General features: G+C 27.1%; 5 protein-coding genes across 5 annotated transcripts; all 5 read left to right on the top strand.

Annotated features, from left to right (window-relative positions):
* Positions 1-1,776: 1,776 nt before the first annotated feature.
* Positions 1,777-2,322, top strand: LOC124913023 (agamous-like MADS-box protein AGL62). Its single transcript, XM_047453649.1, has one exon. The coding sequence runs from the start codon at positions 1,777-1,779 to the stop codon at positions 2,320-2,322; it is 546 nt and encodes a 181-aa protein (XP_047309605.1).
* Positions 2,323-7,497: 5,175 nt separating this feature from the next.
* LOC124913022 (agamous-like MADS-box protein AGL62) lies at positions 7,498-8,043 on the top strand. The gene has a single exon (XM_047453648.1). It carries the CDS (start codon positions 7,498-7,500, stop codon positions 8,041-8,043), a length of 546 nt encoding a protein of 181 aa, XP_047309604.1.
* A 5,163-nt stretch (positions 8,044-13,206) lies between these two features.
* LOC124913021 (agamous-like MADS-box protein AGL62) lies at positions 13,207-13,752 on the top strand. The gene has a single exon (XM_047453647.1). The coding sequence runs from the start codon at positions 13,207-13,209 to the stop codon at positions 13,750-13,752; it is 546 nt and encodes a 181-aa protein (XP_047309603.1).
* Positions 13,753-18,857: 5,105 nt separating this feature from the next.
* LOC124913020 (agamous-like MADS-box protein AGL62) lies at positions 18,858-19,337 on the top strand. Its single transcript, XM_047453646.1, has one exon. It carries the CDS (start codon positions 18,858-18,860, stop codon positions 19,335-19,337), a length of 480 nt encoding a protein of 159 aa, XP_047309602.1.
* Positions 19,338-25,409: 6,072 nt separating this feature from the next.
* On the top strand, positions 25,410-25,955 carry LOC124913019 (agamous-like MADS-box protein AGL62). The gene has a single exon (XM_047453645.1). It carries the CDS (start codon positions 25,410-25,412, stop codon positions 25,953-25,955), a length of 546 nt encoding a protein of 181 aa, XP_047309601.1.

Here is a 25,955-nt window from a genome sequence, read left to right as displayed (position 1 = left end):
GTGCCACCAATTTTGTATGAATAGGTTTTTGTACTTGATTTGAGTCGTGGCCTATTAGTGTACTATTCAGATCTTTATTATTTTCTTGAGAATACATTAAAATCTAAGAGTACGTATTTGAGACTAAATATAAAAATAGAGTTATTACACATTTTGTATTCATGAATAAATGTTTAAATGATGAAACTAAAAATAGCAAGGGAATTTCATGTCTGAGTATGTACATTATTTTTCACTTTAACTTCATTGGTTGGATTCAAACTCACGACAGGTTAATACTTACTGAGGTGTAATCGATATAGTATTGAGTCGGCATATGAAAGAAGTATGCGATTGAGATAATATTGAAAGATCAACAAATCTACGACCAGACATGGACATGGACATGGGAATCCAAAATATTGGTGAGTTGGTTCATGCCTATTTTAATTGAAGTTCTTTATCGCATTGATCTCGTCAAATTTAATAAGTTCTCTCATTAACATTCATAGATTGTTTTTAAGGAACCTTTATATTTTTTTAAAGGAGAACTTAACAAACAAAAATCAGCTAGGATGCATGTGTAATTTAAGTTAAAATAAAAATGTGACAACTTATATTTTCTATATAATTTAAATAGATTTTATTGTTTTAATTTTGATGCACTGAAGTTTCCAATCTTCGGGCCACACCATCTTAGATGTTATTAGGTGTTATTGTTCCAGTACCTAAGAATCTTAGGTGCTCTTTATTTCAATATCAAATGTTATGCTAACATTTTCTAAGATCACATTTTAAATTCAATTGTGGAAGGCATCCTAAAAAAATTTATATTGCATTATTTTTTAGACCATGTTTTATCGTTCAAAGAGCTTATCACAATATTATCCAATCATGGTACCTCAAATTACAAGAATCTTATTTTCGGAAAAAAAGTCATATATTTGATTTGCACTTCTGTAAGGGCGTACTTCACAATATTCAACCAGCGCAAACCCTTCAGTTCAATATTCTTAGTGGGAAATAAAATTGAAATCCTCTCTTCATACATGATTATCGTGATCAAAGCAAAGAGATGTGGGATAACGAGCATGTTTTCGAACACTGAATGCGCAAGTTTAAGTGAGATTGAGCTGTACGAGATGATTAAATGAAGAGGGATTGGAGTTGTGAAGATGGTTGTGAGTTATCGATTGTTGAAGAAGAGCTTGAAATTGATGGAAGAATCATTTCACATGTAGGAGGGCTTGAAACCGATATCAAAATAAGGTTTTGTTGGCATTTCAAACAACATCAAATCTTGGCTATGATGGGAGAGGAGTACCTTATTATGAGAGTCAACAATTGTTTCATTTCTTGCCAACTAAGAAACAACGACAAAGCTCCTTAGGGGTAGATTCGTAAATAAAAGGTTTTTTATTGGCAAAAATATTGGACAAAACATAGGCCCACTTTAATTTATATTACATATAATTTATGTGGTCAAAATACACACAAGGAATAATGAAACATTGAATATCAAGAAAAGATGGTAAAAAGTTTAATTTTGACCAGATAATAAATTAGTTTGAATTGGTCAATTTAGTTGAAATTGTTACAATAAAAGTTAGAAAATTTTTAATTTTCTATATTTGAAGATTGCCAAATCAAATTAGATTGCAATTGATGACTATGATATTTTTGAGTCAATTTTTAAAGTAATTATTTATCGAATTTTTCTTCACTATTATCTATAAATACAATTCTTATTAGTGAAGTGGAGACACATATCAAACTTCTTCAAATTTTGAGAGTGTAATGGAAAACATCCCTAGCAACGCAAGAGCAAACAAGCGTTCAAAAGGTCGTCAGAGAATTCCCATGGACCGACGCCGAGAGAGGGAAGAAGATCGACAGGTCACTTTCTCCAAACGCCGTAGTGGTTTGTACAAAAAGATCAGCGAATTGAGCCTCGTTTGTGCTATCGATTTTATTATCATGATCTTATCTCCAACGGGGAAACTCTACTCATTTGCTTCTCCGAACATGGAGTTGATTGCAATGAAACTACTCAATAACAAGAAACTCGAGAGCAATATGGAAACCAATTCTCTTATGGAGACGTCTGTTAGAGAAAATCTGGCTAGACTAACTAGCCAACTTATTGAGGTAAAGAATCTATTGGATAAGGAGAAAGAAAGAGAAAAACAAATAGATAAAATGGATAAAGCACGTAAAACGAAATCGATTATTGATACTCCTGTTTCGGATCTCAATGAGGGTGATGCTAAAATGTTAGAGAATTGGCTTAAAAAGGTTGGAAGTGATTTGCATGCAAGGATAAACCAATTTAGCGTAAACTAAAGTACGTTGTTTGTTGTGGAAGACAATTGTAATGTGTTAAGAATGAAAATGCGTTATGAATGAAACAAATATTTAAGACATTTAGTTAAATTTTCTTGTTACTAATACTTATAATTCATTTTCAATGTACATTTTATTATTGTAAAAAATATATCTTCAAATATTAATATTAATTAGCAATTCAAGTAACATAAGTTTAATTGTTTTAATTTTTACACTTAAATTGATTTTTTTACAAGTATGAAAATTAATGTATCATAAATTGATTTTTATATTTAACATTAATATAAATAAAAACTATTCAAAATATATAACTTAGCTCAATTGTCAAAATTTATAACTATAAACTTGAACTTGAAATAGTGGTAATGACTAATAACTATGTGAGTGGTCGTGTTAACTTTCAAAAATACAAAAATAAAAATAAAACAATGTTTTAATATAATATTATTATTATTTATTTATTCATTAAACTTATTATTTTTGACTTTTAATTCAATATACTTTCTTTAAATACAGAAGGTCTTTTATTAGATTTTAAGAGATTTTGGTAAACTTAAAACTTTATAAGTAGTGACTAAATAACAAATCTTAATTTCTTTTCTTTTATGAATTTACTCAATTCTCAATTGTTAGGAAATATAGTAGTTTAAGGTGAGCTTTTGGAACCTATGATCAAAACATGCTTAAAAAATACTAGTAATGCATCATATACCAGTTAAACAACACAAATAGAAACACATTATTTATGTTATTTAGAAATTAAGATGGGTAAACAAAATATTTATGATTTTTTAAGGAATTTAAATTTCAATAAATATTATTATTTGAACTTGAAAAATAAATTATTCAGATTAAATAATTATTTGAACTTATCCGATAAATATAATAAAATTCTGATTATTTGAATATTTATTTTTTATTTTTATTTTTAAATGATTATTATATAATAAAAATATAAGAATCGTTTTTTTAGAGCATAACAACAAATAATAATTTTAGAAAATAAAAATAAAAGAAATAAAAGTCAACAAACATAGAAATAAAAAATAATATGATTACGTTATTTAAGATGTTATTGAGCTTTTAGATTCTCAAGAATAACGAATATTTTCATCGGTACTAATGATGCCTAAACGCGCCAAAAGTTGGCGCCTTTTATTCGTGGGGTTTTATGGGAGTATACTGATTAGTTTTGTAACCAATCATCATTATATTCGGTACTACACCGATTGGTGTAAACCCATCTGTATTATTTACATAATTCCGATTGGTTTACAAACTAATTGCTATTATGTTAATAATTCCCATTATTGGTCTTTAAACCAATAGGTGGATATGCTTGCGATTACCCATTTTTTACTAGTGGTTAATCGTTATTCGTTAGAATTTATGAGTTCAATTTTTTTTACTATCGTGGAGGCAAATCTATATTTTGTCAAATAATTATATAGTTTTCGTTTTGGACTTTTCAGTGAGTGAAACTATGATTTTTATAAAAAAATTATCATTTGTAAGTATAATGTATGTTAATGACTTATGACTTATAAGTATTCTATGGCTAGTATGTATCTTGTTCTAGTTAAATATTTATTAATTTTTTGTTAGTTTATTTCAAATTTGAATATTTATGTATTAAGAATTATAAAAAGGTATTTATAAATGATTGTTATTTTCTTCTTAAGTCAACTAAAATCTATTAGAACTATAAATAATATATTTTTAGGGGAGCAACAATGAAATTACATTCTCACTACATCTTGAATGTCCAATTGCATGTATTGAATATATTCTTTGTTTGTTTCAGAATATTATTTATTATAAATTTATGTATTTATTTAATTACAAAAGACGTAAAATCTAACCAAATTATTGTGATTTTATATGCTTAAAATTAATTTAATTTTTTTCAAACAAAACCTCCCTAATTAAGAATTTAGAGGCATAAAAACTCACCCTCTTCTTCTAACAGAGGGGCTGGTTAGGTAGACAATGAAGGAAGGCAATTGACACTTGTGTCTACATAAGAGGAATGCCAAATTCAATAGTGAATCTTGTGTTTGATGAACATATATATTTGTATAAAAAATATATTGTTTTTACTTTATAACGTGATTTGACACTAAAAATGTTTAATAATAATTTTGATTTTTTTCTTTTGAGTTTAAATAAAACGTTTACAACTTCTAAAAATTTAATTCCTGAATTGCAATTACCACTCGATTTTTAAATTGAAAGGTATCATAGTAAATTTATTATTAAGAATTGTCAATCATGATTCAATAAATGATCCAATAAATATCAATACACTCAAATATTGAATTGATGTAGTGTAGAATACAAGAATTTACCTAACAATATAATGGAGCAAATATATAGAATGAAACAATCTAACAATTCACCAAGTACAATATAAATATTTAATTCCATATTGAATTGAATTGCATTTGATCATGAGAAAAAAAAATCATTTTAATGACAAATTAATAAGAAATAGTGTAAGAGCGTGAGTAAATTTTTGCATCACAAATCTTATATAAAAATAAATATTTTTTTCTTTGAAAACATAGAAAATAATTAAATATTTCTTGCACTAAGTACAAGTTATATACCAAGTGGTATTAATTATGTAGTTAAATACCAAGTGATATTTATTATGTATTCTAAATTGATATTTATTATGTATTCTAAATTGAGTAGTTAGAATGTGATATATAAAAATTGAAATAATAAACAAAATGGGTTTAATTCGAGAATTGTTTACCTAAAATAAAAAGTATTATATTTTTGTTTAACAAATAATGAATAGGGTTAAAATGATCATGCACCGCATTCTATTTTGTTTTAAAAAAAGAATAGAAAGAAATAAGGTAGAAGGGATTGTGTGCCTAAGGTTGGGCCTACAAGGCCCATGCGCATACTCCGAAGAAACCCTAACACTCTCAATCTATAACTATATGTTAAACCAACTTACGCTCAACACAATTAAGCATATTTATCCGCGTTCCGTTCAAGATGTTTCGTCTTCTTTATCTTAAAACACTCATAATGTTGATTGCATTGATGTTTTTAGAATTACCTAACCGTGTTTCGTCATTTATATCATGAATTCGATTTAAATTTTGGGCATATTATATATTTCATATGAAGTTGATTCCTTCTTATTTACATTACATTTGGTTGGACCACCACTGATTTATTCAAAGTGTTAAAGATGGTGCCACCAATTTTGTATGGATAGGTTTTTGTACTTGAATTGAGTCATGGTCTATTATTGTACTATCCAGATCTTTATTATTTTCTTGAGAATATATTGAAATCTAGGAGTACTTATTTGAGACTAAATAAAAAAATAGAGTTATTACGCATCTTGTATTCATGAATAAATGTTTAAATGATGAAACTAAAAATAGCTAGGGAATTTCATGTCTGAGTATGTACATTATTTTTCACTTTAACTTCATTGGTTGGATTCAAACTCGCGATAGGTTAATACTTACTGAGGTGTAATCGATATAGTATTGAGTTGGCATATGAAAGAAGTATGCGATTGAGATAATATTGAAAGATCAACAAATCTACGACCAGACATGGACATGGGAATCCAAAATATTGGTGAGTTGGATGATGCCTATTTTTATTGAAGTTCTTCTTTATCGCATTGATCTCGTCAAATTTAATAAGTTCTCTCGTTAACATGCATAGATTGTTTTTAAGGAACCTTTATATTCTTTTAAAGGAGAACTTAACAAACAAAAATCAGCTAGGATGCATGTGTAATTTAAGTTAAAATAAAAATGTGACAACTTATATTTTTTATATTATATAAATAGATTTTATTTTTTAAATTTTGATACACTGAAGTTTCCAATCTTCGGGCCACACCATCTTAGATGTTATTAGGTGTTATGTTATTAGGTGTTATTGTTCCAGTACCTAAGAATCTTACGTGTTCTTAATTTCAATATCAAATGTTATGTTAACATTTTTTAAGATCACATTTTAAATTCAATTGTGGAAGGCATCCTAAAAAAATTTATATTGCATTATTTTTTATACCAGGTTTTATCGTTGAAAGAGCTTATCACAATATTATCCTATATTGGTAGCTCAAATTACAAGAATCTTATTTTCGGAAAAAAAGTCATATATTTGATTTGCACTCCTGTAAGGGCGTACTTCACGATATTCAACCACCGCAAACCCCTCAGTTCAATATTCTTAGTGGGAAATAAAATTGAAATCCTCTCTTCATACATGATTATCGTGATCCAAGCAAAGAGATGTGGGATAACGAGCATGTTTTCGAACACTGAATGCGCAAGTTTAAGTGAGATCGAGCTGTACGAGATGATTAAATGAAGAGGGATTGGAGTTGTGAAGATGGTTGTGAGTTATCGATTGTCGAAGAAGAGCTTGAAATTGATGGGCGAATCATTTCACATGTAGGAGGGCTTGAAACCGATATCAAAATAAGGTTTTGTTGGCATTTTAAAACAACATCAAATTGTGGCTATGATGGGAGAGGAGTACCTTATTACGAGAGTCAACAGTTGTTTCATTTCTTGCCAACTAAGAAACAATGACAAAGCTCCTTAGGGGTAGATTCGTAAATAAAAGGTTTTTTATTGGCAAAAATATTGGACAAAACATAGACCCACTTTAATTTATATTACATATAAATAATATTGTATATTTTTTTAAAACTAGATAAATAATACAAATAAAGAAATATGTTATGATGTTGATGTTAGATGTGTGAGTAAATAAAAATATTATATGTGGTTCATGTCTATATTACAAGAATAACATAGTAAGATTGAAAAAAATAATAGTCAAAGAAAAACAAATACATATAATTTATGTGGTCAAAATACTCACAAGGAATAATGAAACATTGAATATCAAACAAAAGATGGTAAAAAAGTTTAATATTGACCGGATAATAAATTATTTTGAATTGGTCAATTTAGTTGAAATTGTTACAATAGAAGTTAGAAACTTTTTAATTTTCTATATTTGAAGATTGCCAAATCAAATTAGATTGAAATTGATGACTATGATATTTTTGTGTCAATTTTTAAAGTAATTATTTTCCACACTATTATCTATAAATACAATTCTTATTAGTGAAGTGGAGACACATATCAAACTTCTTCAAATTTTGAGAGTATAATGGAAAACATCCCTAGCAACGCAAGAGCAAACAAGCGTTCAAAAGGTCGTCAGAGAATTCCCATGGACCAACGCCGAGAGAGGGAAGAAGATCGACAAGTCACTTTCTCCAAACGCCGTAGTGGTTTGTACAAAAAGATCAGCGAATTGAGCCTCGTTTGTGCTATCGATTTTATTATCATGATCTTATCTCCAACGGGGAAGCTCCACTCATTTTCTTCTCCGAACATGGAGTTGATTGCAATGAAACTACTCAATAACAAGAAACTCGAGAGCAATATGGAAACCAATTCTCTTATGGAGACGTCTGTTAGAGAAAATCTGGCTAGACTAACTAGCCAACTTGTTGAGGTAAAGAATCTATTGGATAAGGAGAAAGAAAGAGAAAAACAAATAGATAAAATGGTTAAAGCACGTAAAACGAAATCGATTATTGATACTCCTGTTTCGGATCTCAATGAAGGTGATGCTAAAATGTTAGAGGATTGGCTTAAGATGGTTGGAAGTGATTTGCATGCAAGGATAAACCAACTTAGCGGAAACTAAAGTACGTTGTTTGTTGTGGAAGACAATTGTAATGTGTTAAGAATGAAAATGCGTTATGAATAAACAAATATTTAAGACATTTAGTTATATTTTCTTGTTACTAATACTTATAATTCAATGTACTTTTTATTGTAAAAAAATATATCTTGAAATGTTAATATTAATTAGCATTCAAGTAATAAGTTCAATTGTTTTAATTTTTACGCTTAAATTGATTTTTTTACAAGTATGAAAATTAATGTATCATAAATTGATTTTTATATTTAACATTAATATAAATAAAAACTATTCAAAATATATAACTTAGCTCAATTGTCAAAATTTATAACTATAAACTTGAACTTGAAATAGTGGTAATGACTAATAACTATGTGAGTGGTCGTGTTAACTTTCAAAAATACAAAAATAAAAATAAAACAATGTTTTAATATAATATTATTATTATTTATTTATTCATTAAACTTATTATTTTTGACTTTTAATTCAATATACTTTCTTTAAATACAGAAGGTCTTTTATTAGATTTTAAGAGATTTTGGTAAACTTAAAACTTTATAAGTAGTGACTAAATAACAAATCTTAATTTCTTTTCTTTTATGAATTTACTCAATTCTCAATTGTTAGGAAATATAGTAGTTTAAGGTGAGCTTTTGGAACCTATGATCAAAACATGCTTAAAAAATACTAGTAATGCATCATATACCAGTTAAACAACACAAATAGAAACACATTATTTATGTTATTTAGAAATTAAGATGGGTAAACAAAATATTTATGATTTTTTAAGGAATTTAAATTTCAGTAAATATTATTATTTGAACTTGAAAAATAAATTATTCAGATTAAATAATTATTTGAACTTATCCGATAAATATAATAAAATTCTGATTATTTGAATATTTATTTTTTATTTTTATTTTTAAATGATCATTATATAATAAAAATATAAGAATCGTTTTTTTAGAGCATAACAACAAATAATAATTTTAGAAAATAAAAATAAAAGAAATAAAAGTCAACAAACATAGAAATAAAAAATAATATGATTACGTTATTTAAGATGTTATTGAGCTTTTAGATTCTCAAGAATAACGAATATTTTCATCGGTACTAATGATGCCTAAACGCGCCAAAAGTTGGCGCCTTTTATTCGTGGGGTTTTATGGGAGTATACTGATTAGTTTTGTAACCAATCATCATTATATTCGGTACTACACCGATTGGTGTAAACCCATCTGTATTATTTACATAATTCCGATTGGTTTACAAACTAATTGCTATTATGTTAATAATTCCCATTATTGGTCTTTAAACCAATAGGTGGATATGCTTGCGATTACCCATTTTTTACTAGTGGTTAATCGTTATTCGTTAGAATTTATGAGTTCAATTTTTTTTACTATCGTGGAGGCAAATCTATATTTTGTCAAATAATTATATAGTTTTCGTTTTGGACTTTTCAGTGAGTGAAACTATGATTTTTATAAAAAAATTATCATTTGTAAGTATAATGTATGTTAATGACTTATGACTTATAAGTATTCTATGGCTAGTATGTATCTTGTTCTAGTTAAATATTTATTAATTTTTTGTTAGTTTATTTCAAATTTGAATATTTATGTATTAAGAATTATAAAAAGGTATTTATAAATGATTGTTATTTTCTTCTTAAGTCAACTAAAATCTATTAGAACTATAAATAATATATTTTTAGGGGAGCAACAATGAAATTACATTCTCACTACATCTTGAATGTCCAATTGCATGTATTGAATATATTCTTTGTTTGTTTCAGAATATTATTTATTATAAATTTATGTATTTATTTAATTACAAAAGACGTAAAATCTAACCAAATTATTGTGATTTTATATGCATAAAATTAATTTAATTTTTTTCAAACAAAACCTCCCTAATTAAGAATTTAGAGGCATAAAAACTCACCCTCTTCTTCTATCAGAGGGGCTGGTTAGGTAGACAATGAAGGAAGGCAATTGACACTTGTGTCTACATAAGAGGAATGCCAAATTCAATAGTGAATCTTGTGTTTGATGAACATATATATTTGTATAAAAAATATGTTGTTTTTACTTTATAACGTGATTTGACACTAAAAATGTTTAATAATAATTTTGATTTTTTTCTTTTGAGTTTAAATAAAACGTTTACAACTTCTAAAAATTTAATTCCTGAATTGCAATTACCACTCGATTTTTAAATTGAAAGGTATCATAGTAAATTTATTATTAAGAATTGTCAATCATGATTCAATAAATGATCCAATAAATATCAATACACTCAAATATTGAATTGATGTAGTGTAGAATACAAGAATTTACCTAACAATATAATGGAGCAAATATATAGAATGAAACAATCTAACAATTCACCAAGTACAATATAAATATTTAATTCCATATTGAATTGAATTGCATTTGATCATGAGAAAAAAAAATCATTTTAATGACAAATTAATAAGAAATAGTGTAAGAGCGTGAGTAAATTTTTGCATCACAAATCTTATATAAAAATAAATATTTTTTTCTTTGAAAACATAGAAAATAATTAAATATTTCTTGAACTAAGTACAAGTTATATACCAAGTGGTATTAATTATGTAGTTAAATACCAAGTGATATTTATTATGTATTCTAAATTGATATTTATTATGTATTCTAAATTGAGTAGTTAGAATGTGATATATAAAAATTGAAATAATAAACAAAATGGGTTTAATTCGAGAATTGTTTACCTAAAATAAAAAGTATTATATTTTTGTTTAACAAATAATGAATAGGGTTAAAATGATCATGCACCGCATTCTATTTTGTTTTAAAAAAAGAATAGAAAGAAATAAGGTAGAAGGGATTGTGTGCCTAAGGTTGGGCCTACAAGGCCCATGCGCATACTCCGAAGAAACCCTAACACTCTCAATCTATAACTATATGTTAAACCAACTTACGCTCAACACAATTAAGCATATTTATCCGCGTTCCGTTCAAGATGTTTCGTCTTCTTTATCTTAAAACACTCATAATGTTGATTGCATTGATGTTTTTAGAATTACCTAACCGTGTTTCGTCATTTATATCATGAATTCGATTTAAATTTTGGGCATATTATATATTTCATATGAAGTTGATTCCTTCTTATTTACATTACATTTGGTTGGACCACCACTGATTTATTCAAAGTGTTAAAGATGGTGCCACCAATTTTGTATGGATAGGTTTTTTAACTTGAATTGAGTCATGGTCTATTATTGTACTATCCAGATCTTTATTATTTTCTTGAGAATATATTGAAATCTAGGAGTACTTATTTGAGACTAAATAAAAAAATAGAGTTATTACGCATCTTGTATTCATGAATAAATGTTTAAATGATGAAACTAAAAATAGCTAGGGAATTTCATGTCTGAGTATGTACATTATTTTTCACTTTAACTTCATTGGTTGGATTCAAACTCGCGATAGGTTAATACTTACTGAGGTGTAATCGATATAGTATTGAGTTGGCATATGAAAGAAGTATGCGATTGAGATAATATTGAAAGATCAACAAATCTACGACCAGACATGGACATGGGAATCCAAAATATTGGTGAGTTGGATGATGCCTATTTTTATTGAAGTTCTTCTTTATCGCATTGATCTCGTCAAATTTAATAAGTTCTCTCGTTAACATGCATAGATTGTTTTTAAGGAACCTTTATATTCTTTTAAAGGAGAACTTAACAAACAAAAATCAGCTAGGATGCATGTGTAATTTAAGTTAAAATAAAAATGTGACAACTTATATTTTTTATATTATATAAATAGATTTTATTTTTTAAATTTTGATACACTGAAGTTTCCAATCTTCGGGCCACACCATCTTAGATGTTATTAGGTGTTATGTTATTAGGTGTTATTGTTCCAGTACCTAAGAATCTTACGTGTTCTTAATTTCAATATCAAATGTTATGTTAACATTTTTTAAGATCACATTTTAAATTCAATTGTGGAAGGCATCCTAAAAAAATTTATATTGCATTATTTTTTATACCAGGTTTTATCGTTGAAAGAGCTTATCACAATATTATCCTATATTGGTAGCTCAAATTACAAGAATCTTATTTTCGGAAAAAAAGTCATATATTTGATTTGCACTCCTGTAAGGGCGTACTTCACGATATTCAACCACCGCAAACCCCTCAGTTCAATATTCTTAGTGGGAAATAAAATTGAAATCCTCTCTTCATACATGATTATCGTGATCCAAGCAAAGAGATGTGGGATAACGAGCATGTTTTCGAACACTGAATGCGCAAGTTTAAGTGAGATCGAGCTGTACGAGATGATTAAATGAAGAGGGATTGGAGTTGTGAAGATGGTTGTGAGTTATCGATTGTCGAAGAAGAGCTTGAAATTGATGGGCGAATCATTTCACATGTAGGAGGGCTTGAAACCGATATCAAAATAAGGTTTTGTTGGCATTTTAAAACAACATCAAATTGTGGCTATGATGGGAGAGGAGTACCTTATTACGAGAGTCAACAGTTGTTTCATTTCTTGCCAACTAAGAAACAATGACAAAGCTCCTTAGGGGTAGATTCGTAAATAAAAGGTTTTTTATTGGCAAAAATATTGGACAAAACATAGACCCACTTTAATTTATATTACATATAAATAATATTGTATATTTTTTTAAAACTAGATAAATAATACAAATAAAGAAATATGTTATGATGTTGATGTTAGATGTGTGAGTAAATAAAAATATTATATGTGGTTCATGTCTATATTACAAGAATAACATAGTAAGATTGAAAAAAATAATAGTCAAAGAAAAACAAATACATATAATTTATGTGGTCAAAATACTCACAAGGAATAATGAAACATTGAATATCAAACAAAAGATGGTAAAAAAGTTTAATATTGACCGGATAATAAATTATTTTGAATTGGTCAATTTAGTTGAAATTGTTACAATAGAAGTTAGAAACTTTTTAATTTTCTATATTTGAAGATTGCCAAATCAAATTAGATTGAAATTGATGACTATGATATTTTTGTGTCAATTTTTAAAGTAATTATTTTCCACACTATTATCTATAAATACAATTCTTATTAGTGAAGTGGAGACACATATCAAACTTCTTCAAATTTTGAGAGTATAATGGAAAACATCCCTAGCAACGCAAGAGCAAACAAGCGTTCAAAAGGTCGTCAGAGAATTCCCATGGACCAACGCCGAGAGAGGGAAGAAGATCGACAAGTCACTTTCTCCAAACGCCGTAGTGGTTTGTACAAAAAGATCAGCGAATTGAGCCTCGTTTGTGCTATCGATTTTATTATCATGATCTTATCTCCAACGGGGAAGCTCCACTCATTTTCTTCTCCGAACATGGAGTTGATTGCAATGAAACTACTCAATAACAAGAAACTCGAGAGCAATATGGAAACCAATTCTCTTATGGAGACGTCTGTTAGAGAAAATCTGGCTAGACTAACTAGCCAACTTGTTGAGGTAAAGAATCTATTGGATAAGGAGAAAGAAAGAGAAAAACAAATAGATAAAATGGTTAAAGCACGTAAAACGAAATCGATTATTGATACTCCTGTTTCGGATCTCAATGAGGGTGATGCTAAAATGTTAGAGGATTGGCTTAAGATGGTTGGAAGTGATTTGCATGCAAGGATAAACCAACTTAGCGGAAACTAAAGTACGTTGTTTGTTGTGGAAGACAATTGTAATGTGTTAAGAATGAAAATGCGTTATGAATGAAACAAATATTTAAGACATTTAGTTATATTTTCTTGTTACTAATACTTATAATTCAATGTACTTTTTATTGTAAAAAAAATATATCTTGAAATGTTAATATTAATTAGCATTCAAGTAATAAGTTCAATTGTTTTAATTTTTACGCTTAAATTGATTTTTTTACAAGTATGAAAATTAATGTATCATAAATTGATTTTTATATTTAACATTAATATAAATAAAAACTATTCAAAATATATAACTTAGTTCAATTGTCAAAATTTATAACTATAAACTTGAACTTGAAATAGTGGTAATGACTAATAACTATGTGAGTGGTCGTGTTAACTTTCAAAAATACAAAAATAAAAATAAAACAATGTTTTAATATAATATTATTATTATTTATTTATTCATTAAACTTATTATTTTTGACTTTTAATTCAATATACTTTCTTTAAATACAGAAGGTCTTTTATTAGATTTTAAGAGATTTTGGTAAACTTAAAACTTTATAAGTAGTGACTAAATAACAAATCTTAATTTCTTTTCTTTTATGAATTTACTCAATTCTCAATTGTTAGGAAATATAGTAGTTTAAGGTGAGCTTTTGGAACCTATGATCAAAACATGCTTAAAAAATACTAGTAATGCATCATATACCAGTTAAACAACACAAATAGAAACACATTATTTATGTTATTTAGAAATTAAGATGGGTAAACAAAATATTTATGATTTTTTAAGGAATTTAAATTTCAGTAAATATTAATATTTGAAGTTGAAAAATAAATTGTTCAGATTAAATAATTATTTGAACTTATCCAATAAATATAATAAAATTCTGATTATTTGAATATTTATTTTTTATTTTTATTTTTAAATGATTATTATATAATAAAAATATAAGAATTGTTTTTTTAGAGCATAACAACAAATAATAATATTAGAAAATAAAAATAAAAGAAATAAAAGTCAACAAACATAGAAACAAAAAATAATATGATTACGTTATTTAAGATGTTATCGATTTTGTAGATTCTCAAGAATAACGAATATTTTCATCGGTACTACTGATGCCTAAACGCGCCAAAAGTTAGCGCCTTTTATTCGTGGGGTTTTATGGGAGTATACTGATTAGTTTTGTAACCAATCAGTATTATATTCGGTACTACACCGATTGGTTTAAAGACCATCTGTGTTATTTACATAATTCCGATTGCTTTACAAACTAATCGCTATTATGTTAATAATTCCCATTGGTCTTTAAACCAATCGGTGGATATGCTCGCGATTACCCATTTTTTACTAGTGGTTAATCGTTATTCTTTAGAATTTATGAGTTCAATTTTTTTTACTGTCGTGGAGGCAAATCTATATTTTGTCAAATAATTATATAGTTTTCGTTTTGGACTTTTCAGTGAGTGAAACTACGATTTTTATAAAAAAAAATTATCATTTGTAAGTATAATGTATGTTAATGACTTATGACTTATAAGTATTCTATGGCTAGTATGTATCTTGTTCTAGTTAAATATTTATTAATTTTTTGTTAGTTTATTTCAAATTTGAATATATATGTATTAAGAATTATAAAAAGGTATTTATAAATGATTGTTATTTTCTTCTTAAGTCAACTAAAATCTATTAGAGCTATAAATAATATATTTTTAGAGGAGCAACAATGAAATTACATTCTCACTACATCTTGAATGTCCAATTGCATGTATGGAATATATTCTTTGTTTGTTTCAGAATATTATTTATTATAAATTTATGTATTTATTTAATTACAAAAGACGTAAAATCTAACCAAATTATTGTGATTTTATATTCTTAAAATTAATTTAATTTTGTTTCAAACAAAACCTCCCCAGTTAAGAATTTAGAGGCATAAAACTCACCCTTTTCTTCCAACAGAGGAGCTGGTTATGTGGACAATGAAGGAAGGCAATTGACACTTGTATCTACATAATAGGAATGCCAAATTCAATAGTGAATCTTGTGTATGACGAACATATATATTATTAAAAATATTGTTTTTACTTTATAATGTGATTTGACATTAAAAATGTTTAAAAATTATTTTGATTTTTTCTTTTGAGTTTAAATAAAACGTGTACAACTTAATAAATTTAATTCCTGAATTGCTCGACTTTTAAATTGAAAGGTGTCATAGTAAATTTATTATTAAGAATTATCAATCATGATTCAATACATGATTCAATAAATATAAATACACTCAAATATTGAATTGATGTAGTCTAGAATACAAGAATTTACCTAACAATATAATGGCGCAAATATATAAAATGTAACAATTCACCAAGTAAAATATAAATATATCATTCCATATTGAATAGAATTGCATTTGATCATGAGCAAGAAATTCAATTTAATGATAAATTAATAAGAAAAAGTGTAAGAGCGTGAGTAAATTTTTTCTTCATAAATCTTATATAAAAATAAATATTTTTTTCTTTGAAAATATAGAAAATAATTAAATATTTCTTGAACTAAGTACAAGTTATATACCAAGTGGTATTAATTATGTAGTTAAATACAGAGTGATATTTATTATGTATTCTAAATTGAGTAGTTAGAATGTGATATATAAAAATTGAAATAATAAACAAAATGGGTTTAATTCGAGAATTGTTTACCTAACATAAAAAGTATTAGATTTTTGTTTAACTAAACTTGAAGATAATGAATAGGGTTAAAATGATCTTGCATCGCATTCTATTTTGTTTAAAAAAAAATAGAAAAAAATAAGGTAGAAGGGATTGTGCGCCTAAGGTTGGGCCGACAAGGCCCATGCGATACTCCGAAGAAACCCTAACACACTCAATTTATAAATGTATGTTAAACCAAATTACGCTCAACACAATTAAGCATATTTATCCGTGTTCTATTCAAGATGTTTCGTCTTCTTTATCTTAAAACACTCATCATGTTAATTGCATTGATGATTTTAGAATTACCTAACCGTGTTTCGTCATTTATATCATGAATTCGATTTAAAATTTGAGCATATTATATATTTCATATGAGGTTGATTCCTTCTTATTTACATTACATTTGGTTGGACCACCACTGATTTATTCAAAGTGTTAAATTTGGTGCCAGCAATTTTGTATGGATAGGTTTTTGTACTTGATTTGAGTCATGGTTTATTAGTGTACTATCCAGATCTTTATTGTTTTCTTGAGAATTTATTGAAATCTAAGAGTACGTATTTGAGACTAAATCAAAAAATAGAGTTATTACACATGTGTTATAATTCGAAATAAATGTTTAAATGATGAAACTAAAAATGGCTAGGGAATTTCATGTCTTAGTATAGACATTATTTTTCACTTTAACTTAATTGGTTAGAATCTAACTCACGACAGGTTAATACTTACTGAGGTGAAAATATGGTGTGTAATCGATATAGTATTGAGTCGGCTTAAGAATAAAGTATGGGATTAAGATAAAATTGAAAGATCAACAAATCTACTATGATCCATGGACATGTGAATCCAAAATATTGGTGAGTTGGTTGATGCCTATTTTAATTGAAGTTCTTCTTTCTCGTATTGATCTCGTCAAATTTAATAAGTTCTCTCATTAACCTGAATAGATTGTTTTTAAGGAACCTATACATTTTTTAAAATAAGAACTTAAAAAAATCAGCTTGGATGCATGTTTAATTTATGTTAAAATAAAAATGTGACAACTTATATTTTTTATATTATATAAATAGATTTTATTATTCTTTAATTTTGATACACGGAAGTTTTCAATCTTCAGCCCACACCATCTTAAATATTATTAGGTGTTATTATTCCAGTATCATATTAGGTGCTCTTTATTTCAATATCACATGTTGTGCTAACATTTTTTAAGATCACATTTTTAATTCAATTATGGAAGGCGTTCTAAAAAAAATTATATCGCTTTATTTTTTAAACCAGGTTTTTTCGTTGAAAGTGGTTATCACAATTACAAGAATCTTACTTTCAAAAATAAAAATCATATATTTGATTTGCATTTCTGTAAGGGCGTACTTCTCAATATTCAACCATCGCAAACCCCTCAGTTCAATATTCTTAGTAGGAATTAAAATTGATATCCTCTCTTCATACATGATTATCGTGATCCAAGCAAAGAGATTTGGGATAAAGAGCATGTTGTCGAACACTGAATGCGCAAGTTTAAGTGTGATCGAGTTGGACGAGATGATTAAATGAAGAGGGATTGGAGTTGATGAAGATGGTTGTGAGTTATCGATTGTCGAAGAAGAGCTTGAAATCGACGGGCAAATCATTTCACATGTAGGAGGGCTTAAAACGATATAAAAATAAGGTTTTTGTTGGCATTTCAAACAACATCAATTCGTGGCTATGGTGGGAGAGGAGTACCTTAATACGAGAGTCAGCAATTGTTTCTTTTCGTGCCAACTAAGAAACCGTGACAAAGCTCCTTATGGGTAGATTCGTAAATAAAATATTTTTTTATCGGCAAAAATATTGGACAAAACATAGGCCCACTTTAATTTATATTACATATAAATAATATTGTATATTTTTTTTAATTAAGTAGAAATAAATAAATAATACAAATAATAAAATCTGTTATGATGTTTATGTTAGATGTGTGAGTAAAGAAAAAATATATGTAGTTCATGTCTATATTACAATAATAACATTGTAAGATTGAAAAAAAATAATAGTCAAAGAAAAACAAATACAAATAATTTATGTGGTCAAAATACTCACAAGGAATAATGAAACATTGAATATCAAACAAAGATGGTAACAAAGTTTAATATTGACCGGATAATAAATTATTTTGAAATGATCAATTTATTTGAAATTATTACAATAGAAGTTAGAAATTTTTAATTTTCTATATTTGAAGATTGACAAATCAAATTAGATTGAAATTGATGACTATGATATTTTTGTGTCAATTTTTAAAGTAATTATTTATCGATTTTTTATTCACTATTATCTATAAATACAATTCTTATTAGTGAAGTGAAGACATATCAAACTTCTTCAAATTTTGAGAGTGTAATGGAAAATATCCCTAGCAACTCTAGAGAAAACAAGCGTTCAAAAGGCGGTCAGAGAATTCTCATGGACCGACGTCGGGAGAGGGAAGAAGATCGACAAGTCACTTTCTCCAAACGCCGTAGTGGTTTGTACAAAAAGATCAGCGAATTGAGTCTCGTTTGTGCTATCGATTTTATTATCATGATCTTATCTCCATCGGGGAAGCTCCACTCATTTGCTTCTCCGAACATGGAGTTGATTGCAATGAAACTACTCAATAACAAGAAACTCGAGAGCAATATGGAAACCAATTCTCTTATGGAGACGTCTGTTAGAGAAAATCTGGCTAGACTAACTAGCCAACTTATTGAGGTAAAGAATCTATTGGATAAGGAGAAAGAACAAATAGATAAAATGGTTAAAGCACGTAAAACGAAATCGATTATTGATACTCCTGTTTCGGATCTCAATGAGGGTGATGCTAAAATGTTAGAGGATTGACTTAAGAAGGTTGGGAGTGATTTGCATGCAAGGATAAACCAACTTAGCGAAAATTAAAGTACGTTGTTTGTTGTGGAAGACAATTGTAATGTTTTAAGAATGAAAATGCGTTATGAATGAAACAAATATTTAAGACATTTAGTTATATTTTCTAGTTACTAATACTTATAATGCATTTTCAATGAACTTTTTATTGTAAACAATATATCTTCAAATGTTAATATTAATTAGCATTCAAGTAACATAAATTAATTTTTTTTTAATTTTTGCTCTTAAATTGATATTTTTACAAGTATGAAAATTCATATATCACAAATTTATTTTCATATTTAACGTTCATATAAATAAAAACTATTCTCAATATATAACTTAGTTCAATTGTCAAAATTTATAACTATAACTTTAAGTTGAAACAGTAGTAATGACTAATAATTATGTGCGTGGTCATGTTAACTTCAAAAAATACAAAAAGAAAAAATAAAACAATGTTTTTATATATTATTATTATTATTATTATTATTATGTATTCATTCATTAAACTTACTATTTTTGACTTTTAATTCTTTATATTTTCTTTAAATATTGAATGTCTTTTATTGAATTTTAAGAGATTTTGGTAAGCTTAAAACTTTATAAGTAGTAACTAAATAATAAATCTTAACTTCTTTTCTTTTATGAATTTACTCAATTCTCAATTGTTAGGAAATATAATAGTTTAATGTGAGCTTTTGGAACATAGCATCAAAACATGCTTAAAAAATACTATTAATGCATCATATACAAGTTAAAAAAGACAAATAGAAACACATTATTTATGTTATTTGTAAATTAAGATGGGTAAACAAAATATTTATGATTTTTTAAGAAATTTAAATTTTAGTAAATATAATTATAACTTGGAAAATAAATTGTTCAGCTTAAATAATTATTTGAACTTATCCAATAAATATAATAAAATTCTGATTATTTGAATATTTATTTTTTATTTTTATTTTTAAATGATTATTATATAATAAAAATGATAAGAATGGTTTTTTTTAAAGAATTACGACAAATAATAATATTAGAAAATAAAAATAAAAGAAATAAAAGTCAACAAACATAAAAATAAGAAAATAATATAATCACGTTATTTAATATTTTATCGAGCTTATAGATTCTCAAGAATAATGAATAACTTCATCGATACTACTGATGCCTAAACGCGCCAAAAGTTGGCGCCTTTTATTCGCGGAGTTTATTGGAGTATACCGATTAGTTTTGTAACCAATCAGCGTTATATTCGGTACTACATCGATTAGTGTAAAGACCCATCTGTATTATTTACATAATACCGATTGGTTTACAAACCAATCACTATTATGTTAATAATACCGATTGTTCTTTAAACCAATCGGTGGATATGCTCGCGATTACCCATTTTTTTTACTAATGGTTAATCGTTATTCTCTAGAATTTACGAGTTAGATATGGATTGAATAATTTGGTTATATTTATTTTATTACCATTAAGTATCCATCACATTTTTTAACAAATTATCCGTGAACTCTTTTTGATCGTTTTATAGGAATCTATATATATATAATGATGCTTAATTTTTAAAGTGTCCGGATTGCCGGGTCGAGAGTTGTGGTTAATTTGGATACTTGGATCGGATTGTGGGTTGACCCGCCTTTAAATTTAAAACGGTTAAAAATAAAATTAAAAATACTAGAGATATGTTTCGAACTTGCAACCTAACAAAATAAGTACAACTCTTTAACCAACTAGGCTACTAAGACTTTATATTTTAAATACAACACCAAATTTGATAAACGCGGGACGTTTTAATATTAATATAAGTTCAACTTTTTAACTAACTAATCTATATATATATAATGATGCTTAATTTTTAAAGTATCTGAATTGCCGGGTCGAGAGCTGTGGTTAATTTGGATACTTGGGTCGGATTGTGGGTTGACCCGCCTTTAAATTTAAAACGGTTAAAAATAAAATTAAAAGTACTAGAGATATGTTTCGAACTTGCAACATAACAAAAACAAGTACAACTCTTTAATCAACTAGGCTACTAAGACTTTATATTTTAAATTCAACACCAAATTTGATAAACGCGGGACGTTTTCATATTAATATAAGTTCAACTTTTTAACTAACTAATATATAATGATGTTGAGTAAATTGATATTTGGGTCGGATTGTGAGTTGACCCACCCATAAACTTAAAACGGTTAAAAATAAAATTAAAAATGTTATCCGTAATTTTTTTCACGGTTTTTATATTATTACGCGTGCAAATGCACGGGCTAAATACTAGTTGTATTAATAGTATTTTAAAATAAAAATACATTAATAATTGAGTTACAATAAATTAACAAAATTCGTCAAATTGTTTATATTATTAATATTGTTTTTCAAATTATGTCCGATCAATTTTTTTTACTGTCGTGGAGGCAAATCTATATTTTGTCAAACAATTATATAGTTTTCGGGCTTTTCAGTGAGTGAAAGTACGATTATTATAAAAAAATTATCATTTGTAAGTATAAAGTATCGTTAATGACTTATGACTTTGAGTATTCTATGGCTAGTATGTATCTTGTTCAAGTTAAATATGTATTATTTTTTTGTTAGTTTATTTCAAATTTGAATATATGTATTAAGAATTATAAAAAGGCATTTATAAATGATTGTTATTTTCTTCTTAAGTCAACTAAAATCCATTAGAACTATAAATAATATATTTTTAGGGGAGCAACAATGAAATTACATTCTCAATACATCTTGAATATCAAATTGTATGTATTGAATATATTCTTTGTTTGTTTCAGAATATTATTTATTATAAATTTATGTATTTATTATTATAAAAGACGTAAAATCTAACCAAATTATTGTGATTTTATATGCTTAAAATTAATTTAATGTTTTCAAATAAAACCTCCCTAATTAAGAATTTAGAGGCATAAAGACTCACCCTTTTCTTCCAACAGAGGAGCTGGTTAGGTGGACAATGAAGGAAGGCAATTGACACTTGTATCTACATAAGAGGAATGACAAATTCCATATCGAATCTTGTGTTTGATGAACATATATATTTTTATAAAAAGAAATATTGTTTTTACTTTATAATGTGATTTGACACTAAAAATGTTCAAAAATAATTTTGATTTTTTCTTTTAAGTTTAAATAAAACATTTACAACTTCTAAAAATTTAATTCCCGAATTGCAATTACTACCCGACTTTTAAATTGAAAGGTATCATAGTAAATTTATTATTAAGAATTATCAATCATGATTCAATACATGATCCAATACACTCAAATATTGAATTGATGTAGTGTACAATACAAGAATTTACTTAACAATATAATGGAGCAAATATATAGAATGAAACAAATCTAACAATTCACCAAGTACAAAATAAATATTTCATTCCACATTGAATTGAATTGAATTGCATTTGATCATGTACAAAAAATTCATTTTAATGACAAATTAATAAGAAATAGTGTAGGAGCGTGAGAAAACTTTTGCTTCACAAATCTTATATAAATATAAATATTTTTTCTTTGAAAACATAAAAAATAATTAAATATTTCTTGAATACAAGTTATATACCAAATGGTATTAATTATGTAGTTAAATACCGAGTGGTATTTATTATGTATTCTAAATTGAGTTGTTAGAATGTGTTATATAAAAATTGTAACAATAAACAAAATGGGTTTAATTTGAGAATTGTTTACCTAACATAAAAAGTATTAGATTTTTGTTTAACGAAACTTGAAGATAATAAATAGGGTTATTCTATTTTGTTTAAAAAAAGTGGAGAAAGAAATAAGGTAGAAGGAATTGTGCGCCTAAGGTTGGGCCGACAAGGCCCATGCGCATACTCCGAAGAAACCCTAACACTCTCAATCTATAAATATATGTTAAACCAGCTTATGCTCAACACAATTAAACATATTTATCCGTGTTCCATTCAAGATGTTTCGTCTTCTTTATCTTAAAACACTCATCATGTTGATTGCATTGATGTTTTTAGAATTACCTAACCGTGTTTCGTCATTTATATCATGAATTCGATTTAAATTTTGGGCATATGAAAATATATTTCATATGAGGTTGATTCCTTCTTATTTACATTACATTTGGTTGGACCACCACTGATTTATTTAAAGTGTTAAAGTTGGTGCCACCAATTTCGTATGGATAGGTTTTTCTACTTGATTTGAGTCGTGGCCTATTAGTGTACTATTTTAATAAATCAAATAATATAGTTATTACACATCTTGTATCATTCTAAATAAATGATTAAATGATGAAACTAAAAATAGCTAGGGAATTTCATGTCTTAGTATGTACATTATTTTTCAGTTTAACTTCATTGGTTGGATTTAAACTCACGACAGGTTAATACTTACCGAGGTGTAATCGATATAGTATTGAGTCGGTATATGAAAGAAGTATGCGATTGATATAATATTGAAAGATCAACAAATCTACGACCAGACATGGACATGGGAATCCAAAATATTGGTGAGTTGGTTGATTCCTATTTTAATTGAAGTTCTTCTTTATCGCATTGATCTCGTCAAATTTAATAAGTTCTCTCATTAACACGCATAGATTGTTTTTAAGGAACCTTTATATTTTTGTAAAGGAGAACTTAACAAACAAAAATCAGCTAGGATGCATGTGTAATTTAAGTTAAAATAAAAATGTGACAACTTATATTTTTTATATTATATAAATAGAATATATTTTCTTAATTTTGATACACTAAAGTTTTCAATCTTCGGGCCACACCATCTTAGATGTTATTTTACCAGTACCTAAGAATCTTAGGTGCTCTTTATTTGAATATCAAATGTTATGTTAACATTTTTTAAGATCAAACTTTAAATTCAATTGTGGAAGGCATCCTAAAAAAATTTATATTACATTATTTTTTTGACCAGGTTTTATTGTTGAAAGAACTTATCACAATATTATCCTATCATGGTAGCTCAAATTACAAGAATCTTATTTTCGAAAAAAAGTCATATATTTGATTTGCACTTCTGTAAGGGCTTACTTCACAATATTCAACCACCGCAAACCCCTCAATTCAATATTCTTAGTGGGAAATAAAATTGAAATCCTCTCTTCATACATGATTATCGTGATCCAAGCAAAGAGATATGGGATAACGAGTATGTTGTCGAACACTGAATGCGCAAGTTTAAGTGTGATCGAGCTGGACGAGATGATTAAATGAAGAGGGATTGGAGTTGTGAAGATGGTTGTGAGTTATCGATTGTCGAAGAAGAGCTTGAAATTGATGGGCGAATCATTTCACATGTAGGAGACTTGAAACCGATATCAAAATAAGGTTTTGTTGGCATTTCAAACAACATCAAATCATGGCTATGATGGGAGAGGAGTACCTTATTACGAGAGTCAACAGTTGTTTCCTTTCGTGCCAACTAAGAAACCATGACAAAGCTCCTTATGTTTTTATCGGCAAAAATATTGGACAAAACATAGGCCCACTTTAATTTATATTACATATAAATAATATTGTATATTTTTTTTAATTAAGTAGAACTAAATAAATAATACAAATAATAAAATTTGTTATGATGTTTATGTTAGATGTATGAGTAAAGAAAAAATTATATGTAGTTCATGTCTATATTACAAGAATAACATTGTAAGATTGAAAAAAACTAATAGTCAAAGAAAAACAAATACTAATAATTTATGTGGTCAAAATACTCACAAGGAATAATGAAACATTGAATATCAAACAAAGATGGTAAAAAAGTTTAATATTGACCGGATAATAAATTATTTTGAATTGGTCAATTTAGTTGAAATTGTTACAATAGAAGTTAGAAATTTTTTAATTTTCTATATTTGAAGATTGAAAAATCAAATTATATTGAAATTGATGACTATGATATTTTTATGTTTAAAATTTTTTTTAAAGTAATTATTTATCGAATTTTTCTTCACTATTATCTATAAATACAATTCTTATTAGTGAAGCGGAGACATATCAAACTTCTTCAAATTTTGAGAGTGTAATGGAAAACATCCCTAATAACTCTAGAGCAATCAAGCGTTCAAAAGGCCGTCAGAGAATTCTCATGGACCGACGTCGGGAGAGGGAAGAAGATCGACAAGTCACTTTCTCCAAACGCCGTAGTGGTTTGTACAAAAAGATCAGCGAATTGAGCCTCGTTTGTGCTATCGATTTTATTATCATGATCTTATCTCCATCGGGGAAGCTCCACTCATTTGTTTCTCCGAACATGGAGTTGATTGCAATGAAACTACTCAATAACAAGAAACTCGAGAGTAATATGGAAACCAATTCTCTTATGGAGACGTCTGTTAGAGAAAATCTGGCTAAACTAACTAGCCAACTTGTTGAGGTAAAGAATCTATTGGATAAGGAGAAAGAAAGAGAAAAACAAATAGATAAAATGGTTAAAGCACGTAAAACAAAATCGATTATTGATACTCCTATTTCGGATCTCAATGAGGGTGATGCTAAAATGTTAGAGGATTGGCTTAAGAAGGTTGGGAGTGATTTGCATGCAAGGATAAATCAACTTAGCGGAAATTAA

This window comes from Impatiens glandulifera, chromosome 8, assembly GCF_907164915.1.
Source record: "Impatiens glandulifera chromosome 8, dImpGla2.1, whole genome shotgun sequence".
In the NCBI taxonomy this organism is placed as follows: Eukaryota; Viridiplantae; Streptophyta; class Magnoliopsida; order Ericales; family Balsaminaceae; genus Impatiens; species Impatiens glandulifera.
The sequence above is the reverse complement of the archived record's forward strand: the minus strand, read 5'-3'. Positions and strand labels throughout refer to the sequence as shown.

What these genes read in the sequence shown, in the direction of transcription:
- LOC124913022 (XM_047453648.1), top strand. Translation starts at nt 7,498, where the DNA reads ATGGAAAACATCCCTAGCAACGCAAGAGCAAACAAGCGTTCAAAAGGT.
- LOC124913021 (XM_047453647.1), top strand. Translation starts at nt 13,207, where the DNA reads ATGGAAAACATCCCTAGCAACGCAAGAGCAAACAAGCGTTCAAAAGGT.
- LOC124913019 (XM_047453645.1), top strand. Translation starts at nt 25,410, where the DNA reads ATGGAAAACATCCCTAATAACTCTAGAGCAATCAAGCGTTCAAAAGGC.
- LOC124913023 (XM_047453649.1), top strand. Translation starts at nt 1,777, where the DNA reads ATGGAAAACATCCCTAGCAACGCAAGAGCAAACAAGCGTTCAAAAGGT.
- LOC124913020 (XM_047453646.1), top strand. Translation starts at nt 18,858, where the DNA reads ATGGAAAATATCCCTAGCAACTCTAGAGAAAACAAGCGTTCAAAAGGC.